Source organism: Macadamia integrifolia, chromosome 9 (assembly GCF_013358625.1).
Source record: "Macadamia integrifolia cultivar HAES 741 chromosome 9, SCU_Mint_v3, whole genome shotgun sequence".
Lineage (NCBI taxonomy): Eukaryota > Viridiplantae > Streptophyta > Magnoliopsida > Proteales > Proteaceae > Macadamia > Macadamia integrifolia.
In genome coordinates, this window is record NC_056565.1 from 1,883,744 (window position 1) to 1,907,118 (window position 23,375).

A 23,375-nucleotide genomic window follows, 5' to 3' on the forward strand; every position below is an offset into this window, starting at 1 on the left:
AAAATATGGTGGGAAAGCCATTTGAAGCACATTGGATATGAAATCCCAGCTGATGATGTCAATCTTGAGAAGGGCCGCTAGGCCATGGGATTTACGATCAAAACCTCGGACTATCTCATGACAGAGCATAATGTTGTCAGAGATACTCCTACCAGCAATAAAGGCCAATGATTGGGGCTGACGAGGGAGTCAATGACTTTCTGTATCCTATTGGCAAGGATTTTAGCAATGAACTTGTATAGAAGGTTGCACAAAGAGATGGGACTAAAGTCATTTATGGAGACCGCACCTTCCTTTTTAGGGATGGGACAAAGGAAGGTGTCATTGATTCCCTCGATTTGGCAAGGATTAAGGAAGGAACTCCTCACTGCATTGATAAGATCATTTCTGATGGTACCCAAGCAGGCAGAGAAGAATCCTATACTGAAGCCATCAGGGCCAGGAGCTTTGTTGGACTTATGGGAAAGGATGCCGAAATAATTTTCTCTTAGCTGGGGATGGATTGGAGAAAAGGAATGTTATCAGCCGGGACAGACTTATTAAGGAGGTGAGGAGGGATGGGAGTGGGGGTGGACATCGGGGGACTGAAAAGCCTCTGAAAGTGAGAGATTGCTTTAGCCTTAATATGGTCAGGGGAAAAAAAGATCAATTCCAGAGGAGGAGATAAGCATTGGGATGGAATTGAAACTGTTTCTAGCTTTAAGGGATCGATGGAAATAAGCAGAGTTTGAATCTCCCAATTTAAGCCGATTCTAGATTTTTTACGAAGGAAAATTTCTTCTTGATCAAACAGCAGGGAGAGATCAACAGTGGCTGCTTTCTTTTCCTCGGCAAGGGTGGAACTGAGGAGATCTAATTGGATTCTAGATTGAATGGAATGAATCTTATCTCGGGCCTCACCAACCCGAGAGGAGATATTTCCGAAGGTAGAAGAGTTCCAGAGCTTTAAAGTAGTTTTCACACTCTTAAGTTTGGTGGCAAAAGGGAGGAGAGGGGAATGGGAATAAGAGGTGTGACTGTACTAAGATCCTAAGACAAGGGAATGAAAGTCCGAATGGGAAATCCACATGTCAAAGAACTTGAAAGGTTTTGGGCCAAAGGAACGGAAGGGAAGGACATGTAAGGAGATAGGACTGTGGTCGGAGATCCCAGGGAGGCCAAAACTGGCATGAGAGGAGGGAAAGGAATTAAGCCAAGCTTCATTAACAAGAGCCCTGTCAAGCTTACTGGCAACACGAAGGTTACCCGATCTTCTGTTATGCCACGTGAGCTTGACACTGGACCATCTGAGGTCCGTAAGATTAAGATCATCAATGTAATCATTGAAAGAGTCGACAGCCTGAGAATCAATAGGGTTTCCCCCTTGTTTTCCATGGCTGAAACGAATAACATTGAAGTCTCTAACAATACCCCAAGGGCTTCGGCCCGAGTTATTAGAGGTCATCCCAAAGAGGGGTCCTAAAGGGAGCCTGGTTGTGGGCATAAACAATGGAGAGGAAGCAGATGAATGGACTAGAGAGGTGGGTCCCAAAGAATACAGATCCGACCAGTCGGGTTGTGGAGGTAATTGGGAATGAAGGAATAGTTAGGGGCAATAGACTTAGCAATGCGATTCGCATTGCCTTCCAGCACCCTAGTTTTAAGAAGGCAACAGATGTTGGACTTGAAGGAGCGAATGAGGGATCTGATTTCCGCTTGTTTAGACTAGAAATTAAGAGCCTCGGTTGTTCCAGATGGTCTAAGGGATCATTTGGAACCAGAGGGTGCTGGCATCGAACACTTGGGTAAGCTGAGAGGGGTTTTGGGAGAGGGGCGGCGACTATATCCAATGACTGGGGTGAAGGTGGATGTAGTTGAGGATCTGGTACTGATGGAAGAGTATTTGGGTTTCTGTTTTCTCAGTTGAACCAAGGTGGCTTCCGTGGAGATGGTATATGATGATTTAGAACTTATAGGATGGTAGAGTGCTAGGGGTGATGGCTTATGTTGGGTTCAAAGGAGAATTATGGGTTTGGCTTGACAGAGAAGTGACAATGTCAATTTGAATACTTCGAGTGGCTGAGGTGCTGGAACTCTTCTGCTGTGGGCCTGTGGCAAAGGGTTAAAGTCCTTTGAAACAAGGATGCATTGCAGGGCTGGGGGCACTAAAGGAGCTTCAGGTTACAAACTTGTCGGGCACAGCCTTAAGATATTCATAAAGAACTTATCAAGCTTTTTGTTGGGGGCGATAGGGCCATTGAAAGTCAGGCCAAGGCCAGAGCTACGATCCGTGGTGGAGGAGGAGCCGATTGGGCCTTCCAAAGCCAAACTATCACATAATTCACCAGGAGCTTCAACAGAGTTCGTTGGAATAGCAGGAGCATAGCTGTTCAAGGGATATGACAGCGTCTCAGAGTAGATAGGAAGCAATGTAACGGCGACCGCTGAGGCAGCAGAGGGCACGTCGGTTGTCGACGACGAGGTGAGTAGGGAACCAGCAATAGTAGAGGTTAGAGAGAACACGTCGGTTGTTGAAGTCGAGGTACACTCAGGAGACAGGCCAGCAGAGGCACCGGACAACGAAGAACCAGAGGCAGGAGACCTCATGTCAGTAGCAATTCGAAAAAGAGCCACATCGGGTAAGGAGGAGAGGTTTGGTGGGTCTGGATGCAGGTCGGGATGATTGGGCGGTTCAGTTTGAAAGCGCGACTCCGGATGTGGGTTAGAGAATGATGGGACGAATGGGTTCAGATGTGGGTAAGGGTTAATAGGTTATTTTAATAGGTGGGTCGGGTTATAAAGATTACTCGGATAAAGTGGGGGTCTTTAGGAAATTTAGAAAATTGGTTCAATATGTGAACCAATATGAATTAGTTTAGAGGAATGAAATCAGGTTCAACCGGTGTAGGTTGGTTAAAAGGAGAGGTGGTTGTAGAAGGTTTCGTCAACGAGGAAGCAGAATGGATTACAAAGGTTGTCGTACCAGGGATAGGCAATAGAGGGGGGATGTGATTTAGGGATTGGCGCAAGGTCAACCAACGGAGGAGATTGATCGACCTGGTTGTTAGACATCAGAGTATTCAAAAGTGGAAGAGACTGCTCAGAGACAGTGTCAGCAGCAGGCGATCCCAAGATTGAGAATGGGTTATACCCAACAAGAGAAGACTCGATCGAGGGACCAGCGGTTCTAGCATTCAAAGTCATCGGCGGCAATAATTCCGGTGAGAGCCCATAACCCAAATTAGTCGCCGTAGCATTTCTGTTTCTTTTTTTTTTTTTTCCAACTGACGAGGGTTTCTTTGGAGGATTCCAGCATCAAGGAGGTTGACAGAGGAGCATCAATAGCAGTTGGATCTTGATTACAAAGAGCATCGATGGCAGCTTTCGTGCATAGGGATGTTTTGTGACCGAAGCAGTTGCAAGATACGTAGATAGGAAGGATCCATTTGTAAGTGACTTCTTGATTAAAAGAAAACCCCTAACCATCCATCACTGTTACAGAGGAGGGGAGCTTGGTACCAACTTGCACTTCGATACAGACCCTAGCAAAGGAATGTCTGTCTATGGTTTTCGTTCTTCTATCCGAGTACAACGGCTTTCTAATGAGTGATCCCACTATGCTAAGTCCCTTAACACACCAAAAGTGGAGGGGGAGGTTGGGGAAAGAGACCCAAAGGGGAATGAAGGAAGGCTCTATTTTGCTAAATGAGGATTTGGCATCCCATTGCCTGACAAATAAGGGCTTCTTTCCAACACACAAGGGTCCGCCATCTAAGACCAGAGCCTTATTCGATTTATTGTCGAAGTTAAACACGAACGTTCCATTGTCAAGCATATAAATGGAAACAGAGCACATTGGCTGCCATTATTTTATTAGAGAAGCTTTAACCAAGGAGAAAAGGGGCTTGCTTCCAAGAAAAGATCCAATGATGCAGTTTTTTCACTTGAGAATCTCAGATTCTAACAAATCAGGAGGACACAGACCAACAGGGTTGGATTCAAGGATGACCGGAGGGTGAAAGTGTAGGGTATATCCAGTCGAGGGATGGGAGGAGGAAGTGATGTTCTCGGCAGGGGTGGGAGAGTTGATGACAACGGCAAACGTTCGGTTGGCAAAGGAAGAGGACGATTGAAGTGTAGTAGGAGGAGGCAAAGGATCATGGGAGGAGGTCTCAGGGGGAGAGAAAGTGTCATCGGTAGAGGTCGCCAGAGGGGAGGGCATAGTTGGGTTACGACATGGATATGGAGTTACGGCATGGAGCAAGGGTCAGTCTCTGACCATACGCATGTTAAGATGAATGATTCTCTCTTTTATTATCCTCCTACGTCCCTTAACTCCATCCCTGTTGGCCTCTACCCCTGGGCTTTTGGAACCAAAAATCAGCAAGTGGAAGAACTGCGTTGTGGGTTCCTTCCTTGGTAATTGGTCGCCATTCGCCATCATCAAAACCTCCCTCCACAATCAATGGAAACCTTCTTGCCCTCTTTCTACTTTCATGCTTGACAATGGTACTTTCCTTTTCAACTTTTCTTCCCTTGTTAATAAGTCGGTTGCAATCGATGGTGGTCCCTGGTATGTAGGGAATAAATCAATTTTTCTTCGGCAGTGGGATGAACGTACTTCTTTTCACCATTTGGAACCTTCTTCTATCCCCCTTTGGATCAATCTCCCCAACCTCCCACTTCACTTCTGGTGTGTTAAGGGACTCAACCTCATTGGATTGATCATAGGTAAACCTTTATACTCCAATAAAAGAACTAAAACAATGGATCGCTTGTCCTTTGCCCGTATCTACATTGAAGTCTCGACTAAGCAGAGTTTACCTTCCTCTGTCGCTGTTCTTGAAGGAGATGATCACTCGTTTGAATAAGAAATACAATATGACTGGATCCCCCCTAGGTGCTCAACATGCAACTGCTTTGGACACTCTACTGTGCATTGCAGCAAATCAAAAGAAAAAATAATTTCAAAAAATATTACTGATGAAGATACTGGGGGAATCACAGTCGAGCCTCTCTGGGAACAGGCAGCCATGATCAGATTGTTGGTATATCTTCTTCCTCCTCGCTCCCTGTGGGTGATCAGAACTTTCAAAAGAAAAACACCCAGGCGCAAGCAAGGTCGAAGCCAACGTTTTTCGATCGTCAGCTACGGCAAAGGTCCTCTTCAGCCTTGTACCGCTGGTCTGATGGAAAATTCAATGGATAACAATAGGTTCTCTCTTTTGGCCTGCAATGATGATCTCGATGCTGCTGAAGCCCTTGCACCCATTCTTCCCACCCCTTGCTGCTCTTTTGACCGTACTGCTCTCACCTCAAACTCGATCTCGGTTCTTGGCTCTCTCCCTTCTGTCCTCTCATCCTCTGGATTGCCGCCATTACTTCCTCTCCCTTCTTCCTGCCCTGCTGAGACTTTTAATCCTTGTACGATATCTCCCTCAAATCCCTCGCTTTATCCTTCTATCTTTGAACTATCGGTCCAACTTGTTAACCCATTCATTCCCTTTAACCAGTTCCTCCTGGTCGAGCTTCTATCTAAGTTCTCTAAGTTTCCTATGGACCACCCTTTGCATCCATCTAACCTTTACAACCCGCCCATATCCAACCGGCTCTTATCCGATCCAAACCGCTCCCCAGCTTGCACCACCTCACCTGACCCATCTCCTAGGCCTACCTTTTTTACCCGAAACCATGACCTGTTGCCTTCCTTACCTACTTCTACTTCGTCACTTCTGGTTCACGAGAAAGCTCCTATGAATATCTCTCGCCTCTGCGCCTTGGTTCCGCACTCCATCACGGTGCTCTCCTCACTTGCATGCTCGTTGCCTTGGGTGGAACCTCACCGCCCTGTACCCATGTTCCAGACTACCTCGTCAACCTCCTCGATGCTCCTGCCGCGACATCAGACATCATCACTACGACCTCCAGCGACTGCACGACCTCTGGCTTAACTTTTGATATTGAATTAACATGTTGTTATGTCATGTTATGCTGGCTAATAGTTTATAATTGTCTACCTGTTGAAATGACACATGAATTATGATAAGCCTTTTAATGTTGTTTTGTTCAAATTTTAAAATCTCTCAGTGTTTTAACAAAAATAATTGTCTTATTAAACCAAGTACGAACTGGATCTTGAAACCGATTATGACTCGGAACCGAACCGTTTAAATTCAGTTTGAGTATCAAATTTATGAACCAACTCGGTTCTCGGTTTGGTTCACCCTATCAGTCACTTGAACCAAACCAAAACTAAGGCCAATAACCGGAACCAAACCAATTGACAACCTTAGCGATGCCACTTGCAAGAGTATATTAAAAAAAAAAAAAGTGTACCCAGTGCACGAGGCTCCCGCCTTGGGGTCTGGGGAGGAGTAATGTTTTATATTTGATCTAACCATCTAGGCAAATATCTGATACTTTTGGATGGCAAGAAATTTAATGTAAGATGGAGCAAGACAACCAAAAGTAATGTATTTTATACAAAAAACTAGAAAACAATATGATACATCGAATCATCGATTAGGGTCAAAGAATATATAAATTACAAAATAATAGAAAATGACAGGTTTACATAGGAGTTCCACTAGAGGTAGACTAAGAGCAACCACGGAAATTTCACCATCAACTATCAACAATAACAACAACAACAACAACAACAACAAAGCCTTATCTCAACTAAATGGGGTCAGCTACATTGTTCCTTGCCCTCCAATCAGAGTTCTATTTGAAGTCATGGATGGTAGAAGGCCTAGGCTAGGCATGTCTTTCCTCACCACCTCTCCTAGGGTTATTTTAGGCCTGCCCTTGGTTCTTTTATATTTTCAATTTGAATCAAATAACTCCTCCAAATTGAAGCATTCGAATGCCTCCACTGAACATGGCCATGCTGTGAAACCCCAGATTTCAGAAACCCTTAGGCATAACTTTAGTGGTAAAACAAGAATTTCACCTCAGGGGTATAATAGTAATTATGCCAAACTATCATTTTAGATTTATTATTTAATAATTGTATGTCGTTTAAAACAAAATAATGTCATAAACATATATGTGTATATATATGTACTCATGAAGACTTAGCTTGTCAGTTGGAAGTTGCTTTGCAAGTAGGAGGTATTAGGTTCATTTCCCCTATGCATCAAATTTATTTAAGTTATTTATTTCGAATTTTATAGCCTAAGAGTTTTTCTTTTTTAAATTTAAATTTGATTTTTGAACGAGGGAAGGGGGAAAATTAGCCAGCCTTATATGTGTGGGCTAGAATGCTAATTTGGCAAGAAAGTGAAGTGATTAATGCCTATCACAGCATACTATAACTAACTAATGAGGATAATTGACTACCTAGCCTAGAAGGGGATGTATGGTGAGCATACAAGGTATCTTCTTATAGGGATTAGATACATAGGATGTAATGAATTTTGGGTAAGTTATCTAGAATGCAAAAAATTGGAAAGTTTTTAATTAGACACTAAACTAGAGGGAGGGGAGATTTTATTATTTAAATAAAAGAAGCAAGTGGGGAGAAATCTCTAACGTTGAAGAGGAGAAGAGTGAGAAAGAGATTCAAGGAAGGCCATACCTGTTGAAAGTTGATCAAGTTTGCAATCAAAGAGTCATATTGGTTGCCACTGGGGAGGAGAGTTAATCGCAAATTCGCAACACAGGTAGGAAAGCGGTACCCCTTATAGTAGGATTTGTGTTTTATTTCATAGATTTGAGGGGTAAGGTCTTTTAGCATTTGTTAGGGGGGATTACTTTTTGTTCAAATTATATGATGAATATACTTTCATTTAGACCTTACAAAAACTCTAGGTAGTATTTATATTTCTTATTTCATGAATTGCATACTCGAGATTTGATTATGAGACTTGTGTTAAGGGGACTGTAGGAGACCGATTCGATGTGTAGTGTATGCTAGATTTCTACAACATTATGTGGTTATAATTATAATTTGAAAATTTTACTCAAGTATTTTCTAACAGATCTAAACCTCTATAATTGTTCACTTCATTTTGAATTCATTTCATATGATAACAAAATAAGAATTTAGGATTGTTCTTCAAAAGAGGCAGATTTAGAACATGGTTTTGAGTGGACTCAATACCCTCCTTAAAACCCGTTTTTGGGCATGATATTTTGTGTACACATTGTACTAAGAACCCGATTTACCCAGGAGAAAGAACGGCTCAGATTGATGCCCCTAAGAGGTAGTTCTATATTTTTCTTTATCATCCCTCAGAAATCTGATAGATTTTGGATGATGAGATTGGACTTTATACGGACCCTAGGAATGGTTATTAGATCTGATTTTTTTAATAAATGCTAGCCCCAGAAGTCTAGTTTTACCCATAAAAATCTTCGATCCATTTGATTTCTGGAAGAGGGAGAAAACATATATTTGTTGAACTGTTGTCAATTCTGTTAGTGCATATACAAGTCCTTGTGTCTAATTCGAGTGATTTAAAGACTGATTTAGAGTATGAATCCTTCTAACAATTTGCAGCTTTGTTAGTTTAGTTTTACCCACAAGAATCCTAGATCCATTTGGTTTCTAGAAAAGGGTGAAGATGTAGTTTTAGTGCCCTGTGGTTATTTGGGTTTAATAGAAATGGTCACTATGCAGTACCCTATGTTGAGACTTATTTTGAAGGGTCTTAAAGACCTAAACTGGAGATACTCCTGATAATTTATGGGATTTAAGTCTACTTTAAGGATATATATATATATATAAACTTTATATCGGAGGCCTATGTTAGAAGTTATGGATGTAGAAAAGGGCTATACATAGAATTAGATCAAATCTGAAAAATGTGAACGTGATGTGTTAGGTAAGCACAGTTAGGGACTGCACACTCTACAAGAGAGGGACTAGAGATCTGGTAATTCTATAAAAGAAACAAGGTGAATTAATTCATAGGCCTACATGGTTGATATGCCTCTTACACTGCTATGTTAATTGATAAAAAAATTCTCATGCTAATATGTTGTTATTGTTATTATGGTGTTTTGAAGATTATCATATGCCATCTCATGCTTTACTATTATTGACATGCTATGTATGTATCATATGTCCAAATTTATATATTATGATGTTCTGTCATGTTAATATATGATGAAATCTCATTAGAGACCTAAAGAAAATAATTGAACATATGTTCCCATACTCAGACTCTTAGCTTCAGAACTAGAACCCAGACTGCACCCTTTTCCAATAGGGGGTTAGGTGCTGGATGAGGACACCAGAACAGAATTGAGAATGAGACCTCCCACAAGGGGAGCACACTATCTTCCAGAATAGAACTAGAAGGTAAGGATGGGAATTCCCTCACTCCTCCAGAACCTGATCAAGAACTCCCACAAGGGGAGCTCATATGATCCCATACTCAGTTCAGTCAGCCAGGGTTAAAGTAAAATGACTCTCGGTGGTGCTTAGCCTGATAATGCAGGAAATAACAGCCGTCAAATCAACGGTTGTGTTCCTCACTCTTACAAGGCGTGCACATATGGTATAACAAGAGATAATTGCATCAAGTTAGTTAATTTTAGTCATATTGCATATAATGTTTCCACGTGTAAGATGTGCTTATTAACGAATGTATGGTCCTATGCTTTAACTCTTTAAGCTATTGTGCTCACCCATTTATTATCACTCCCCAGACATAGATGATGGATGTTGAAGATAATGCATGATAGTTCTATTTTTATTTTATTTATATTAAAATACATTAAATTATATGCATATGAGATATTGAATAATGGTGTTGGATGATACATGTTGATTTGATTTTTTTAATTTCCCTTAGACTATGTTTTTTGGAACACGTAATAAATAGTTGACGTCACCAGTAGGCATTGACGAATTTAAATACTTTTTTTATGTAGAATAGATTTTCGGGTTATTAGAAAAAAAGGCTGTTTGTATGTTATCAAAAAAAAAAATCAGCCAACTTTCAGTCATATGCGAGTTAGAAAAATCCGATTGCGAGATCACAGCCGCGAGGGTGGGACTCATACCCTTATCCTAGGTTTAGGTCGTCACACATGCCACTTCAAATGACTTTCTTGTAGTTTATTATGTGTCGGAGTTACACCCAACTCAACTCTAATGTGGTCATTCCTTACTTTCTCCTTCCTAGTTTGGCCACACATCCATCTCAACATCCTCATTTCCTCTACACTTTTATCTATATGACGCTTCTTAACTGCCTAACATTCTGCATCATACATTTTAGCTGGTTGTAAGATAGTCTTACAAAATTCACTTTAAGCTTTAAAAGAATACGACAATCACACAACCTCCAGACGCACCTCTCCACTTCAACCAACCTATTGTAATTCTCTGAGAAACATCATCCTCTATATCACCTTGTTTACTTGTGATCATATTCCTAAATCTCAGTTTCGACCGAAGTTTCCCAGTTTTGAGCATAGTCGAAATGAAATCATGGTTGAATTGAAAACGTTACCAATTTCAATAATATTTCACACATTTCGGTAATTTCGATAGGTTTCAACCAATTTTGACCAGTTGAGTCTTTTAACCAGCCCTTTCAATTAGTTTGGACCAATTTCGGTAGTTTTTACCAGTTTTGATAGTCCACATGTCGAATTTTGCCCAAAAGTACCAGGTTTCGCCAGTTTTGACCCATATCTCAATTTTCAGCTAGGTCAAAACCTGCATCGAGATCCAAAATTCTTATCCTTGCTTGATTGAGCCCAGATACCAAAGGCCCTCATTGGTAACATTTTTTTTTTCTTTTTGTTCACAAAAACGATTTTGGTTGCATTTGGTATCATTTATGGAGCTTGTTTCTATTTTAAAATAGTTGATAAAACATAAAAACCAAAGAGATCAAGAGTGATTTATGTGTTTTGGCCAAAATTGATTTTTAGTTATTTTTATGCTGAACTTTAATGAGCACATGCTTAAAGTCCCAATATGGAGGGTAAAGTCGTCATTTGCTTTGTAATTAGAAATCCAAGCCCTTTGCCCCCTGTTCTTCAGTCCAAAGTTGAGAAAGAGTTATAAGGAAGATGGGTGAAGGGAACATCTCTTCACCAATTTCTTCAAAAAACTATTTTGCACATAGGAATACCAAACTATTTCTCACAAAAAACCATTTTTTATCAAGTAGTTACCAAGCCATTTTTATGTTCTGATAAAAAAATGGTTTTCATTAATGATTTGTGTTAAATAGATAAAAATCAAAATGAAAAATGATACCAAAGAGGGCCTAAAATAATCACTTCGTGGAATCATCCTCTCATCAATATTTACCACCTCAGTAGCCGTCCATGTGTGATTATAGTTACACACCATAGACTCTGTCTCTGAGCTACATATGCTGAAACCTTTTGACTTCAAGGTTGATCTCCATAGCTCCAGCTTGGCGTTACTCCCTGCTTTCGTCTCATCCACCAAAACAATATCAACAAAATGATACACCAAGGAACCTCATCTTGGATGTCTCTGTTTAAATTATCCATTATGCACAAACAAGGGCTTAAGGTTGACCCTTGATTTAACCCAATTGTAATCAAGAATTCAATACCTAGACACCCCCCATCGTTCTTACGCTATTCACCACTTCATCATACATATCTTTAATTGTGTCCACATATTTACTTGGAACCCTTCTCTTCTCTAGAATATGCTAGATTAAATCTCTAGGAACATTGTCGTTGGCTTTTTATAGGTCAATAAAGACCATATGCAAATCCTTCTTACTCTCTCTACATCTTTCCATGAGCCTCCTAAGTAAGAAAATAGCTTCAATCGTGGTTCTTCGTGGCATAAAACCAAATTGTCTTTCTAAAATAGTAGTTTCCTTTCTCAAGTGGGTTTCTATAACCCTCTCCATAACTTCGTAGTATGGCTTGTAGTATTATGCCTTTATAGTTGTTGCAACTCTACATATCAGCTTTATTTTGTAAACCAGGACCACAATGCTTCTCCTCCATTCGTCTAGCATTTTCCTTATGCCTATAATCTTATTAAATAGCTTGGTTAGCCAAGATAAATCACATATTCCTGAGCTTCCACACCTCCGTTAGGACCTTGCTTGGACTAGGTGCCTTGCCTACTTTCATATTCTTAAATCTTCTTTCACTTCAAACGCCCTAATTTTTCTTATACAATCACGACGTGTGGTGTCTGAATGAGCAATGTAATCTTTGGGGTACTAATACTCATAATAATTTCATTGAGTAGTCTATAAAAATACTCTTTCCATCTCAGCTTAATGTCCTCATCCCTTATTAGTGCTCTACCAATCTATACTCCTTTCTCTTGCTCTAGCTATCATATAGATAGATTTTTCCCCTCCCTTTGTGCTTAGGTTCTTAAAAAGGTCATCATATTTCTTTGCTTTCCCTACAATTATTTTATTTTCATTTTTGGCAACTACATATCTTTTTTTATCCTTTACAACCTTAGTCCTTCGCTAAATCTTAAAACTAGCTTTCTTAGTCTTAATGGCTGTTTGAACCTCGCCATCACACCACCAAGTCTCCCTAGGGGTATGTCGTTTCCTTTTAATTCCCCCAAGACCTCTTTAGCAACCTTCTTAATACACGTTGACATCTCATTTCACATTGCATTAGTGTCTCCCTAAAAGTCCCACTTTTCTTATTTGACCACTTTATCATTAAATGGATTCAAAGAGTCTCCTTTTAGTCTCTACCACCTTATCTGAGGGCAAATAGGCTCCCCTAAATTACGAGTCTGTGTGATGAGGCACATGGTTTGGCTCTCCCTAGGTATAATGTTACAGTCCTTACAAAACAATCTATTAGCTCTTTTAGTTTGGAAGAAATCTCTTTGGCTGATAATAAGCCACAACAAAATCTAAAACAGAGGTCCCCTCCTCATTCCTCTATCCAAAACTATAACCTCAATGAGCTTCTTCATAGCCTCTATTATCTCTCCCCACATGACCATTCAGACACCCCCTATAATAACTTTTTCTCCTTGACGAAAACCTTGCATTAATCCATCTATGTGTTTTGAAAGCGTTGTAAAGGATGCTACACTTACCTAGACTGGAAGGGATGTTGTTGCACCCCATGAGACAATCTCTTTTGAGCAGGAACAGTTATTTTTGTTCTAAGCATCTTTTTAGGACTCAATTATAACCCTAAAAACCAACCTCGCATCGGCTGCTTGCTTGAACTTTGACTGTCCCCAACCGCCAATCCTAGTTCGTCAACCACTCTATTCCTTCTACGTTGAATATGGTCTATCTCTTGCCCCTTACCCTACCTGCCCAACCGTAATCATACTATTATTGTATTGTAATTGTCTAAACAAAACAAATCGAAATAGAATATTTTTATTTATTGGAAGAGATATGACATAAATGGCCCAAAGGGGAATATCTTTCCCCTTTTCTACAATTCCCTAATCCTAATATTGTAATCTTTTTTGCCCAAATTGCAACTTACTACCTTAATCCAATCCTACTTGGGGTACATAAGTGCTTATTATATTGACTTCCTTCTCCAACACAAGCTTGATGGATATAATCCATATTCCCCTTCCAATCTTATCACATCCACCACATTGTTCTTTTGAAATTTATACACTACTATGCCCACTCCATTTCAATTACTTTGATCTCATGTATACCAAGGTTTAGAGTTGTCCAACACCTTTGGCTTTTTTACCCTTCCTTCTAGTCTCTTGGATACATGAAATATTGATCCTTCTTCCCCCCATGTCATCTATCAACTCTAAACTCTTACCTGTTAAGGTCCATATGTTCCAAGATTCTAATCTAATCCTACACTTATGGACTAGCTTCCTTACTCACACTTGTCCACGGGACGGGAACCCTTGGCTACACCGCATCCAGGGGCCAATGCGGCACGTCGTTTATAGGGGACGTCCTCACAAAAGATTGGTAGGACATAAAACTTAAATGATAAATATACTCTCATATATAGGATTCATGCATAAGGTGCTGAATACAATAATTTCTCAACCCAATAATTCAAACTCCTCAAAAAATGGATAAAACTGATATTGACAAATGCAATGATCCTAAAGAATGGTGTTATCCTTTCCTTCTTGAACAAATAGTGACTTATAAATGGAAGCCATAATATGCAACAAAAACAAAAAAGATAAGAAAGCCCAGATATAACAGTACCTAAAACGTCAAAACAAAGAAATGTTCAATGTGGTCATCTTAAAGAAGATAAAAAGAAACAGAGGGCTGGATTAATTTACAGTCATCTACGACTTTTCCTCCATACTGATAAACAGGTCTCTCTGAAAGCCTTTAAGCCCATGACAGGTATTAAACAAAGGGACCTTCGTCTTCTTTCCTTGTCTTTTGGCGGCAAATCCTTACAGCAGATTAATATTTAGGAAGTAAAGCAGAAGCAATGATTTGAGAGATCAAAGTGAGAAATGGCACCAGCTGTGTCATTTTCATAGTGTGACAACACCTTGAATTTTTTGGGTAAATGACATTGAGAATTATTAAACTCCAATAGTTATTATGATACGAGAACATTCAATTGCATTAGGGTTTGTTGGGAAGATATGGTGGATGAAGTTGCAAAAGACTTTGATGCAGGACCGAGCAGATAACAACATATATTTAGGGATTCCCATGACAAAAAAATGAACCTCATTTTGGAATCTCATAAAAAAAAAATAATAATAAGAAAGGTTGCGGGGATAGAAGAGAAGATATCTCTGTTGGGACGAAGGGGATTTTAATGTCTATTAAAAATACCAAGTTGCGCAGAAAAGGATAGAGAAATTGATAATAATTTTTTTTTTTAGATGCGTTTGGGCTAAATTCTAACTTCACTCTTCAACCATTACAGTTTTTGTTTCAGTTTGGATCATATAATATGTATTTTGGCTCATAATGATAACTTGTACATTTTCTTCTTTTTGTCTACAACATTTGCACCTCCTATAAAAAAACAGGGAAAAAATCCTTAAGAATCGAAATTAAAATTTCGTTTTCTCCATTGATTTCCATAGGGGTGGTGGTCCAGAAGAATTTTATTTTAAATAAGACTCTACATTGGATTCCTATTTAAATTAAAACTATAAAAGAAAACTCCTATTTTATGTCAATACCTACCATATTTTGTTATCTTGAATCAATAAGGATTTATGACACATGTTCTTTTTCCTTTTCCACAATTACAATTGAGAGATCAATGCCTCTACCGCGAAAAGTGTTTAAAATTATATTCTATAATTTTTTGTTTACCTAATAAAGAAGGCCAACTTCAGCTGGAAAAAGGCACTCATTACACTTCAGATACCACCTCGGGATTTAAAATCCATAGACATTAGGGTTTTGCACACTGGGTTGGTCAAACATAACACTTTTAAAACAAATATGGTAAATTACACCTAGGGTACTTAAATGTTTATAAAAATTACACTTAAGGTACCTCACATTAAAAAAACTATGTTTGGGGTATCCTTTTTCATATTTTCAACTTTGCCCATAAATATCTAGAAACTTCCACCACCACCACCACTTCCTCCTCCACTCCCTGCATCTCCTCCTCCCTTGCCCCTATATCTCAGATGCAGGAGGGACTCTCGGTTGGGCCAAGGCAGGGCTGTATCTGCCCCAAATTCTGGTTTTATTCAAAACTATATCGAGTAGCCTATGCTAGCCCATTCTGCCACATTTCCCAGCTTATTTGCAGGAAGGTTATTTTCCATATGATGTGGTGACTACCATGAGAACCGTGGGAGGGCAAAGTTGTGAATTCCTAGTTACAATAGGGCTACATCAAGATCTACTTTAAGCCCTTATTTGTTTACGCTTATCATGGATGATATAACTAGGAACATTCGTGTATACTCTTTGTTGATGATATTGTTTTGGTGGACAAGACAAAAGCTGGGATTGATGCTAAGATGGAGCTATAAAGATCAACTTTGGAATCAAGAGGTTTTAAGCTAAGTAGAATAAATATGAAGTATATGATGAGTCATCGGCCAACCGGTGCTCTGTTCAGGTATAGCTATGTGTCATCAGCCAACCACTGCTCTAGTCTGCTTTGATCTGGATCCTTGGCCAAGTTCTCTAGCTCCTCCTAGATCGAATCGTTGGCTCCCGCTCCACCCTCCATTGGAGTTCTCCGGGCCTCTAGCAGCTAATCTGTTAGTAGCTGAACAGTTTGAGTGTGCCTCTGGGTTGCTGGCCAAGCTACTACTCTTTTTTGGATCCTTGGCGGATTCATCAAGTTCTCCAATTCCTCCTTGTTCTAATCATTTGCTCCTCTGGCGCTTCCTTGGCAAGCCACTTGCAAGACCTACAACCCACAAGGCTGCCATCCACGCTCGGCCAACGGCTGCTTCGCGGAAGACCTCCGCAAGCTCGGCACCCAACCATCGCAGCTTCCACCTCTGCTTGGCCAGCTTCTCGCGTGGCCGTTGCCCTCCACAAGGCCAGCACCCCGCAGCCGTGGATGCCTTCTTGCTCTACCGGAGCTCCGATTCATGTCTTGGCGGCTTTGAAGTTGAAGTGATGAGATACGATGGGTAGAATTTGGTGGAACCTATCTGGAATTTTCTAGGTTCCCCCTCCTCTTTGCATTGAGCTTCTTGGCTCTTGGCTCTTGTCTCTAAGCCCATGTGGGCTTTTGATTTTTTGAGTAGTATTAACATGATTGTATCTAAAGTTGCGCTATTACCCATTTGGGCTTTAGAAGTGGCCCTTATTGGGCTTTTGTTACCCTTTCAAGGGCTTGTAATTTTCCCTTCGGGGTTGTAATTTCCCTCCACCCTTCTGTCAAGTTTTAATATATTTATTACTCACCCCAAAAAAAAGATGGATAATGAAATGATGAAGATTGAGGAGTACCATAAAGTTATCAGTTAAGTATATAGGGTCAATTGTAAATAAAGGTCATATAGATGACAATGTTTCATAGAGGATTGAAGAGGGATGTATGAAGCGGAGAGGTGGGTCTAGGGTGTTGTGTGACTGAGATACTCCTTAAAAAATGAGAAGAAAGTTCTATAGGACAGTCGTTAAAGCGGCTATGATGTACGGGGGTAGAATGTTTGGCAATTAAGAAGTGTCATACTGATAATCCATGTGTAGCAAAGATAAAGATGGTGAGATGGAAGTGCAGAAAAATAAGGAAAGATAAATTAATGAATGACCATATTAGGGCTGATTTGGGAGTTGCCCCGGTTTATGAAAAGCTCCAAGAAATCCCTTTGAGGTGGTATGGCCATGTTCAACGGAGGCCTAGGGATGCTAGTATAGAGGAGTGATCTGATTCAGATTGAATGAGCTAAAAGAGCTAGGGGCAAGCTTAAAATGACCATAGGAGAAGTAGTGAGGAAAGACATGCATAGTTTAGGTCTTTTCCCAAGTATGACCTCGAATAGATTCGATTGAAAGGCAAGAATCCGTACTTACGCCTACTCTCCAAAGCAAATCGAATTGTCAAATTGAGAGAATTTAGGATAGTTATGTTTCTTGCATATGGGTTTTTCTAGTTTAAGATAATTTCTATTTTTAAGTGAATTTTAATTCAGACACTTTCCCTTGTAACCAATTAGAGATTGGAATTATTTTTTAATCTGGATTGTTTCTAGAATAGCATAGGTTGTAACCAATTGACATTATATAAAGAACAAAGGGTGATCAAAAGAGATTGAGTTTAAGAAGGAAAAGAGAGAGAGAGAGAGAGAGAGAGAGAGAGAAAGCTTTGGCTTGGAAGCTGTGAGATGCAGTGGCGGTGAGAGGCCCTGGGCTGAGATAGTCCCCTATCCCCTTCTTCTTTTCTTTTGTTCTTCAAGTGTTATTCTGTCCAGTGATATTTCAGTAGATGTTTCTAAAATTTTTGGCACATAAACAAACCTTGAGACCTTCCTTCGGTTGCGTTAACAGGCTCATCCATTGGTCAATGGTCAGTTCTTGAGATATTGTAATTTCTATATTCTGTTCATATATTCGGTCTTTTGTCACTTCGATCCTGGTCTACTGTAGGTTAGTTAGCGTTGTTCTCCTGCAGCCTAGCTCTCCCTACATTAATCTCTCTGATCCTTCCCACACCCCCTCCACCCTCAACTCCCTCCCACACCCTCCTTTTGTACACAGATTTTCCAAAAGGATATATTTAATTTCTCGGGCCCAAGAAAGAAGATCAAATTCAAAAAGTTCAATCCTAAAGGAATTTTGGGCTCATTAGGAGCTGGTGTTTCTTTCATCCATCTGTATAAAAATTGTGTCTTTAACACTTAAAGGTCATATTTTCTGATTCCTTTCAGGCCTCGTACAACATAATTAGGCTCTACTCTTCATCAATAAATCAATGACTAAACCAGAAGGAAAAAATAATAAATTGGTTACAACATGTACTTTATGGTTGTATAAAGACTTATCAAGCAAATTAATCATATACCATTTTAAGGTATATAAGACTTGGCCCAAATTGCATCCAGAATGATATAGTAATATTTCTTTCCAGAATGTGTCCCCAACTGTGAGGGGATTGAATAGAGAATTGACATAGACAATTGGCACTTAGCTTGAGCTTTTAAACAAGAATTCAGAGAGAATTACAAAGATGCCAGTTGTGTTAGTACTGTAAGCAGTCTCTGCAGCTGTAAAATTAAAATTAGAACAAATAATGAGATGACTTACATTATGACATATTGTACTCTTGATTTCAAATGCTTTGAAGTCATTTTTTAGCTGCTCAATCTCAAATGACTTCTCCATGCTGCAGCAAAAAATTTTAAATAAAAATTTTGTGAATCTCATGACTTGGAGTCAGGATACTTGCTATGAAAAATGCATCTTCTTTCTCAGGTTTTCTCTAGTTTCGATTTTTACTTTCATGTGACTAAATTTCTTCTACCGATGCTTTTGTTCCAATAAATATCCATTTTTTGCTTATCCAAATAAAAGATACCCATGATTGATGCATCTAGTGGGAAAATGGTATTCCATGTCCAAAGAGTTTAAGATATATTAAGAATACTGACAAGATGTTTAATTTAACAGAGAATCTGCAAGCAGATTTATTTCGACTTTGGTGGGTTCCTGTGATAGATTCTTTGGACGGTACGTTGCATTCAGTATTAGCAGTGCGTAGTTGGGCAACACATCTACTATTTAGAAGCCAAATATCATGAAGCCAATGCACCTGACACTAAATAAACCCATCTATACATTTATATACACTAGGTTTTGACCAAGTCGTATCATAATTGAACAGGAAAACCTGTCACCTGGTCACCAAATGGCATCAACCAATGTCAACACTCCTTTAGGAGCAGTGTTTGGGATATCCCAGTTGTCAAACGCCAGATATGAATTGACTTAATTTGGGATTCCGAGGATACTTTTCCTTTCTCCATGCCCCAAAACAAGTAGCAACGAACATTGAAGGGTCAATTGCTCCAGACAGTTTTTCTTCTCATTACGTAATAGAGGTGAAGGTTCAGATTGGGATAAGTACGAATATGGATATGATTCAATAGCGGATGGTGACAAATGTCTGTATCCCGCACCTACTCAAACCCTTGCTAGAATGAGACCCCAACATATCTGATAGTCTGGGCCACCTAGCAATTAGGTTCGTGCTTGGATGGCGGCTCAGAATCAGCCTCATGAAAACAATTCCCTGAGGCGCTGTCAAGCAGTGGAAACGCTCTTTAATGGAACTTTAGCTTTAGCTAGTCGTGACCAAGAAACTTACTACTACTTGACAATGTGATTGATATTATTACATTGCAACCATGAGATTGAGGCTTGTAAAGATGGAATGACTTCCGAAAACATTTGGTCCTGGCATTATAAATTCTGGCATTCTGAATGCTGCTAATCATAAATAATATACATAATCAAGTGGAGTATGTACATTGCCAAAAGAGAAGGAGAAGTTTGAAATACCTGCTCTTAGAATGCAGTTCTATGTTTTCCTCAGAAAGCATCAACTTTTCCCTCAGCACTTTGCATTCTTCTCTGAAGACTTCCAGTTCATACCTCGTCTAGATTTTAAGAAATCTATTGTCAAATTCTTGAAGGACATAATCAACAAAAAAAAATGAAATGACTACATATGAAACTATAGAAGTTTGAAATAACCCCTCCCTTTCTCTTTTCTTTTCTTTTAATCAACAAAAAAAAAAAAAATTAAATGACTATATATGAAAACAATATATGTTTAGTTTGGATCCATTTCCTCTATTTTTTGTAGTAATAAACATAGTAGTTATAGCACCAAGGCGAGACATGGTGATGGCCAACCACCTTGACACCTACGCCGAGGCACCCAAGGCAAATGCCTTATGTTATATCCCAGGCCAAATTTTCCAGGTATTTTTCATATATAAATCCCATAGTTGTCACAACATCTAAGCAACCCAAGGCATTGGAAGGGACCTGGATGCAAGGCAACCAAAGCGCAAAGATGCCTGGTGTCACATAGGCGACACATTTACAACTATGATAAATCTGAATATATAATAACGTCAAAATATAGAATCAAAGGGTTAAAAGCGAGATTGTAGGAAAATAAGGGGCAAAAATGAAAAATTAGTAGAATTTATAATATTTGGAGGGGGAGATCATCAAGTTCTGGGTCTCATTGCATCAGCACACAAGGCAAGTGTTTGCCTTAGACCTCAAAGAGTGCTTTATCACCTAGGTGATGCCTTGGAAACTATGACAATAACCACGTTGATAGTAGCTTTCCTAGATGAGCGTTCGATGTGTATAATCGTAGGAAGACGATTTTTATCTTTAGTAGTTTTGATCAAATTCTACATAACTAAAATTGCATAGGCTCTGAAAAATATTCACTGAGCATCCGTGAAGACTACAAAATACTATTGAAAGTTTGAAATGAGAAATAAGAAAATATCTAACACTAATAAGACCATAGTTGTCACGGCGTCAAATTGATCCAAGGCAGTGGAGGGGTGGCTAATCGATTAGGTGATGAATCGCCCATTATGGCGTTGCCATGACGGTCAAATCGCCTATGTGTCATTTTTTATTTTCCCTATTTTCTAAGTTATTTAATATGCTACTTTTTCATTTCCCCTATTCTCTAAAGTTATTTAACATGCTACAAGCCTACAATATATGCCCTATAACATATAAAACCAACATTAAGCAACATCAAATCATCAAAAATCAACATAGCCCTATCAAAATCACCCTGCATTTTACAAAAAATCGATCGCCTAGTGAATTAGGCGTGACTTGGTGTCCATGGCGGTGCCATTGAGACTCCTATCAGCCAATGGCGACCGCCATTTGTGAGTCACGTAAATCATAGCACTGCCATGAACTTATTTTTCCACCAGGATGCCAAATCGCCGCCTTGGCGATGCCTAGGCGACGCCATGACAACTATGAATAAGACAGTTCAGCATAAGGGACATAAAAGGCCAGTACTGAGATGGCTGACAAAACAAACACGGGAACAAGGTGAGAACTTGTCATTTTCCAAAACCCAACTCATGCAACGCATAAGAATCAGATAAGCACTATCTTTTGGATTTTTTTTTTTAAAGGACTGAATGGAATTTCAGTCTTTTATCTCAGAAGGGATTTTCAAGGCATTTTCTATGCACAGTTTACATAATTTATTAAGAAATGGTATGCACAAAAGTATGAGGTGCTGACTACTGATGGCATTTTTGAGTTCCATGTTCGTGTTTCTAGTTTTATGACGAATTTGGCAAGGAACTGCTCATTACAAATTTACAACAGATCACCCAAAACATATTTAAATGTCGTACTTAAAATAAGGGAGAGGGTTCTCTGAGCAAGCAGGGTACTCTAGACCTTCTCACATTGTTTTTTTAAATCATTGTTTCTCTCTCTTTAAAAAAATCCATTAAACAATACATATGAGGAGGCACATCATATGCCTTAGGCTCAGAGAGCCTTTTGCCTTAAATAATGTGTGCATGTTTAGGAAGTCAGAGTACTAACATTAGCTTCACTTAATGTTAGTAGGTTGATTATAGCAGAATCCGAAGGTTCACATTTTGTAGCAAACACATATTTATTGTCAGCCTTAGGGGTGTTTTCATGAATACATTTATGATATATCTTGAAACAGCAGTACCATTCTAAGTATTAAATGAAGTTTGCCTTCAGGTTAGTGCCTCTTGTAAATGATGATCAAAATTGATGTGCGAGTGATATCAGATCTAATAAAGCATGAAAACAAGACATAAGGGGGAAAAAAAAAACAGAGCATCCACCAGCCCTGGTATCAGTTCATGTTTTCTCTCTCCTAGATCCATACTTGATAGTTGGTGTCGATTTGAGTCTTAAGTCAGTTTCTAGCAGGATCGATGGGTACTAGCAATGTTAGAACAAGACTAAATGGAAAAAACAGCTTAGAGAAACAAAGAGAGACAAAAAAGAAGAATTGTGAGAAAGGAATAATCTCACGACTGGGAGAGCTTAAGTTTCCCAATCGTGAGTCCATAATAGATAATTATAACTAATTAAATGGTGTAATTACAAGTACGTCCAAAAGACTTAAACACTATGACCTAAGTACCCTCCTATGACTTTAATAAACATAAACTACAACCCATACATAATGAACACCACCAAGAACCATATTTACTAAACAACACCACTACTATAATTTTAACAGGTATAATATTGTTTACATAGAATTCTAGTATGGGTAGACCTGCTGGTTGGCAGGTTAATGACTAAATGTATTTATTTAGCCTTTAGTCTATGTTATTTTATTTTATTTGTAAATTGAATTATCTACCCCTGATTAGTAGGGGATGCGAGAGCTACTTTGTGTCTTCAGTTACTAGAGTGTTTTGGAGTTAATCCAGGTGTATAAGCCAGATTTTCAGATCTGGGTTTTCTTCATCCTACCATTTAATGAAAACAGCAGCTGTTAAACTCTATTTTCTCCATTGTTTTGGGATTGTTTCTCTAGTTACACCTCAGAAATCCTTAACTTCTTCCCCTGCAATAAAAATAGCTCTATCCATTTCTTTAATTTTATAAAGCAAGGATTTTTTTCCCATTACTGCATCACAGAAATTTTACCAATATATAAATAACATTCGATTGATAGGCTAATCAATAAAATAGCTCCTCAACCCCTGGTTTCTCCCTGAATCACAAGAGATCCTAATCCTAGGCAGGATCTGAAATTCTGGCTGAATAGAGCAGATGTCCTCCAAAAGGGCTTGGTTCTAGCTCTCAAACACTCTCTCACAGCAAACAAATAAAAGGAAAATAAGAAAAGAAAGAAAATTCGATGGAGGGTTGAAGGGGGGGGGGGGGGGAAGAAGAACTAGTGAATGGGCTTCTCAACCTTAGGTTTAGGCATCTCACCTAATTGCATCCCACAACACAACAGTATAAGCCATCTTTTTTTTTTTTTTTTTT

At 39.3% G+C, this 23,375-nt stretch overlaps 1 protein-coding gene across 3 annotated transcripts in view; it reads right to left on the bottom strand.

Annotated features, from left to right (window-relative positions):
• Positions 1 to 23,375, bottom strand: part of LOC122089932 (kinesin-like protein KIN-7O) — a 75,304-nt gene that overhangs the window by 4,018 nt on the left and 47,911 nt on the right. For all 3 annotated transcript variants that reach the window (XR_006143372.1, XM_042659706.1, XM_042659705.1), the window contains exons 28-29: positions 19,881 to 19,978; positions 18,627 to 18,705 (exon numbers count right to left, since the gene is read on the bottom strand). Coding sequence is in view for 2 of the 3 variants with exons in the window: in XM_042659706.1 (XP_042515640.1) it covers positions 18,627 to 18,705; positions 19,881 to 19,978 (177 nt within the window). In the remaining variant the exon portion in view is untranslated. The remainder of the gene's footprint in view (positions 1 to 18,626; positions 18,706 to 19,880; positions 19,979 to 23,375) is intronic.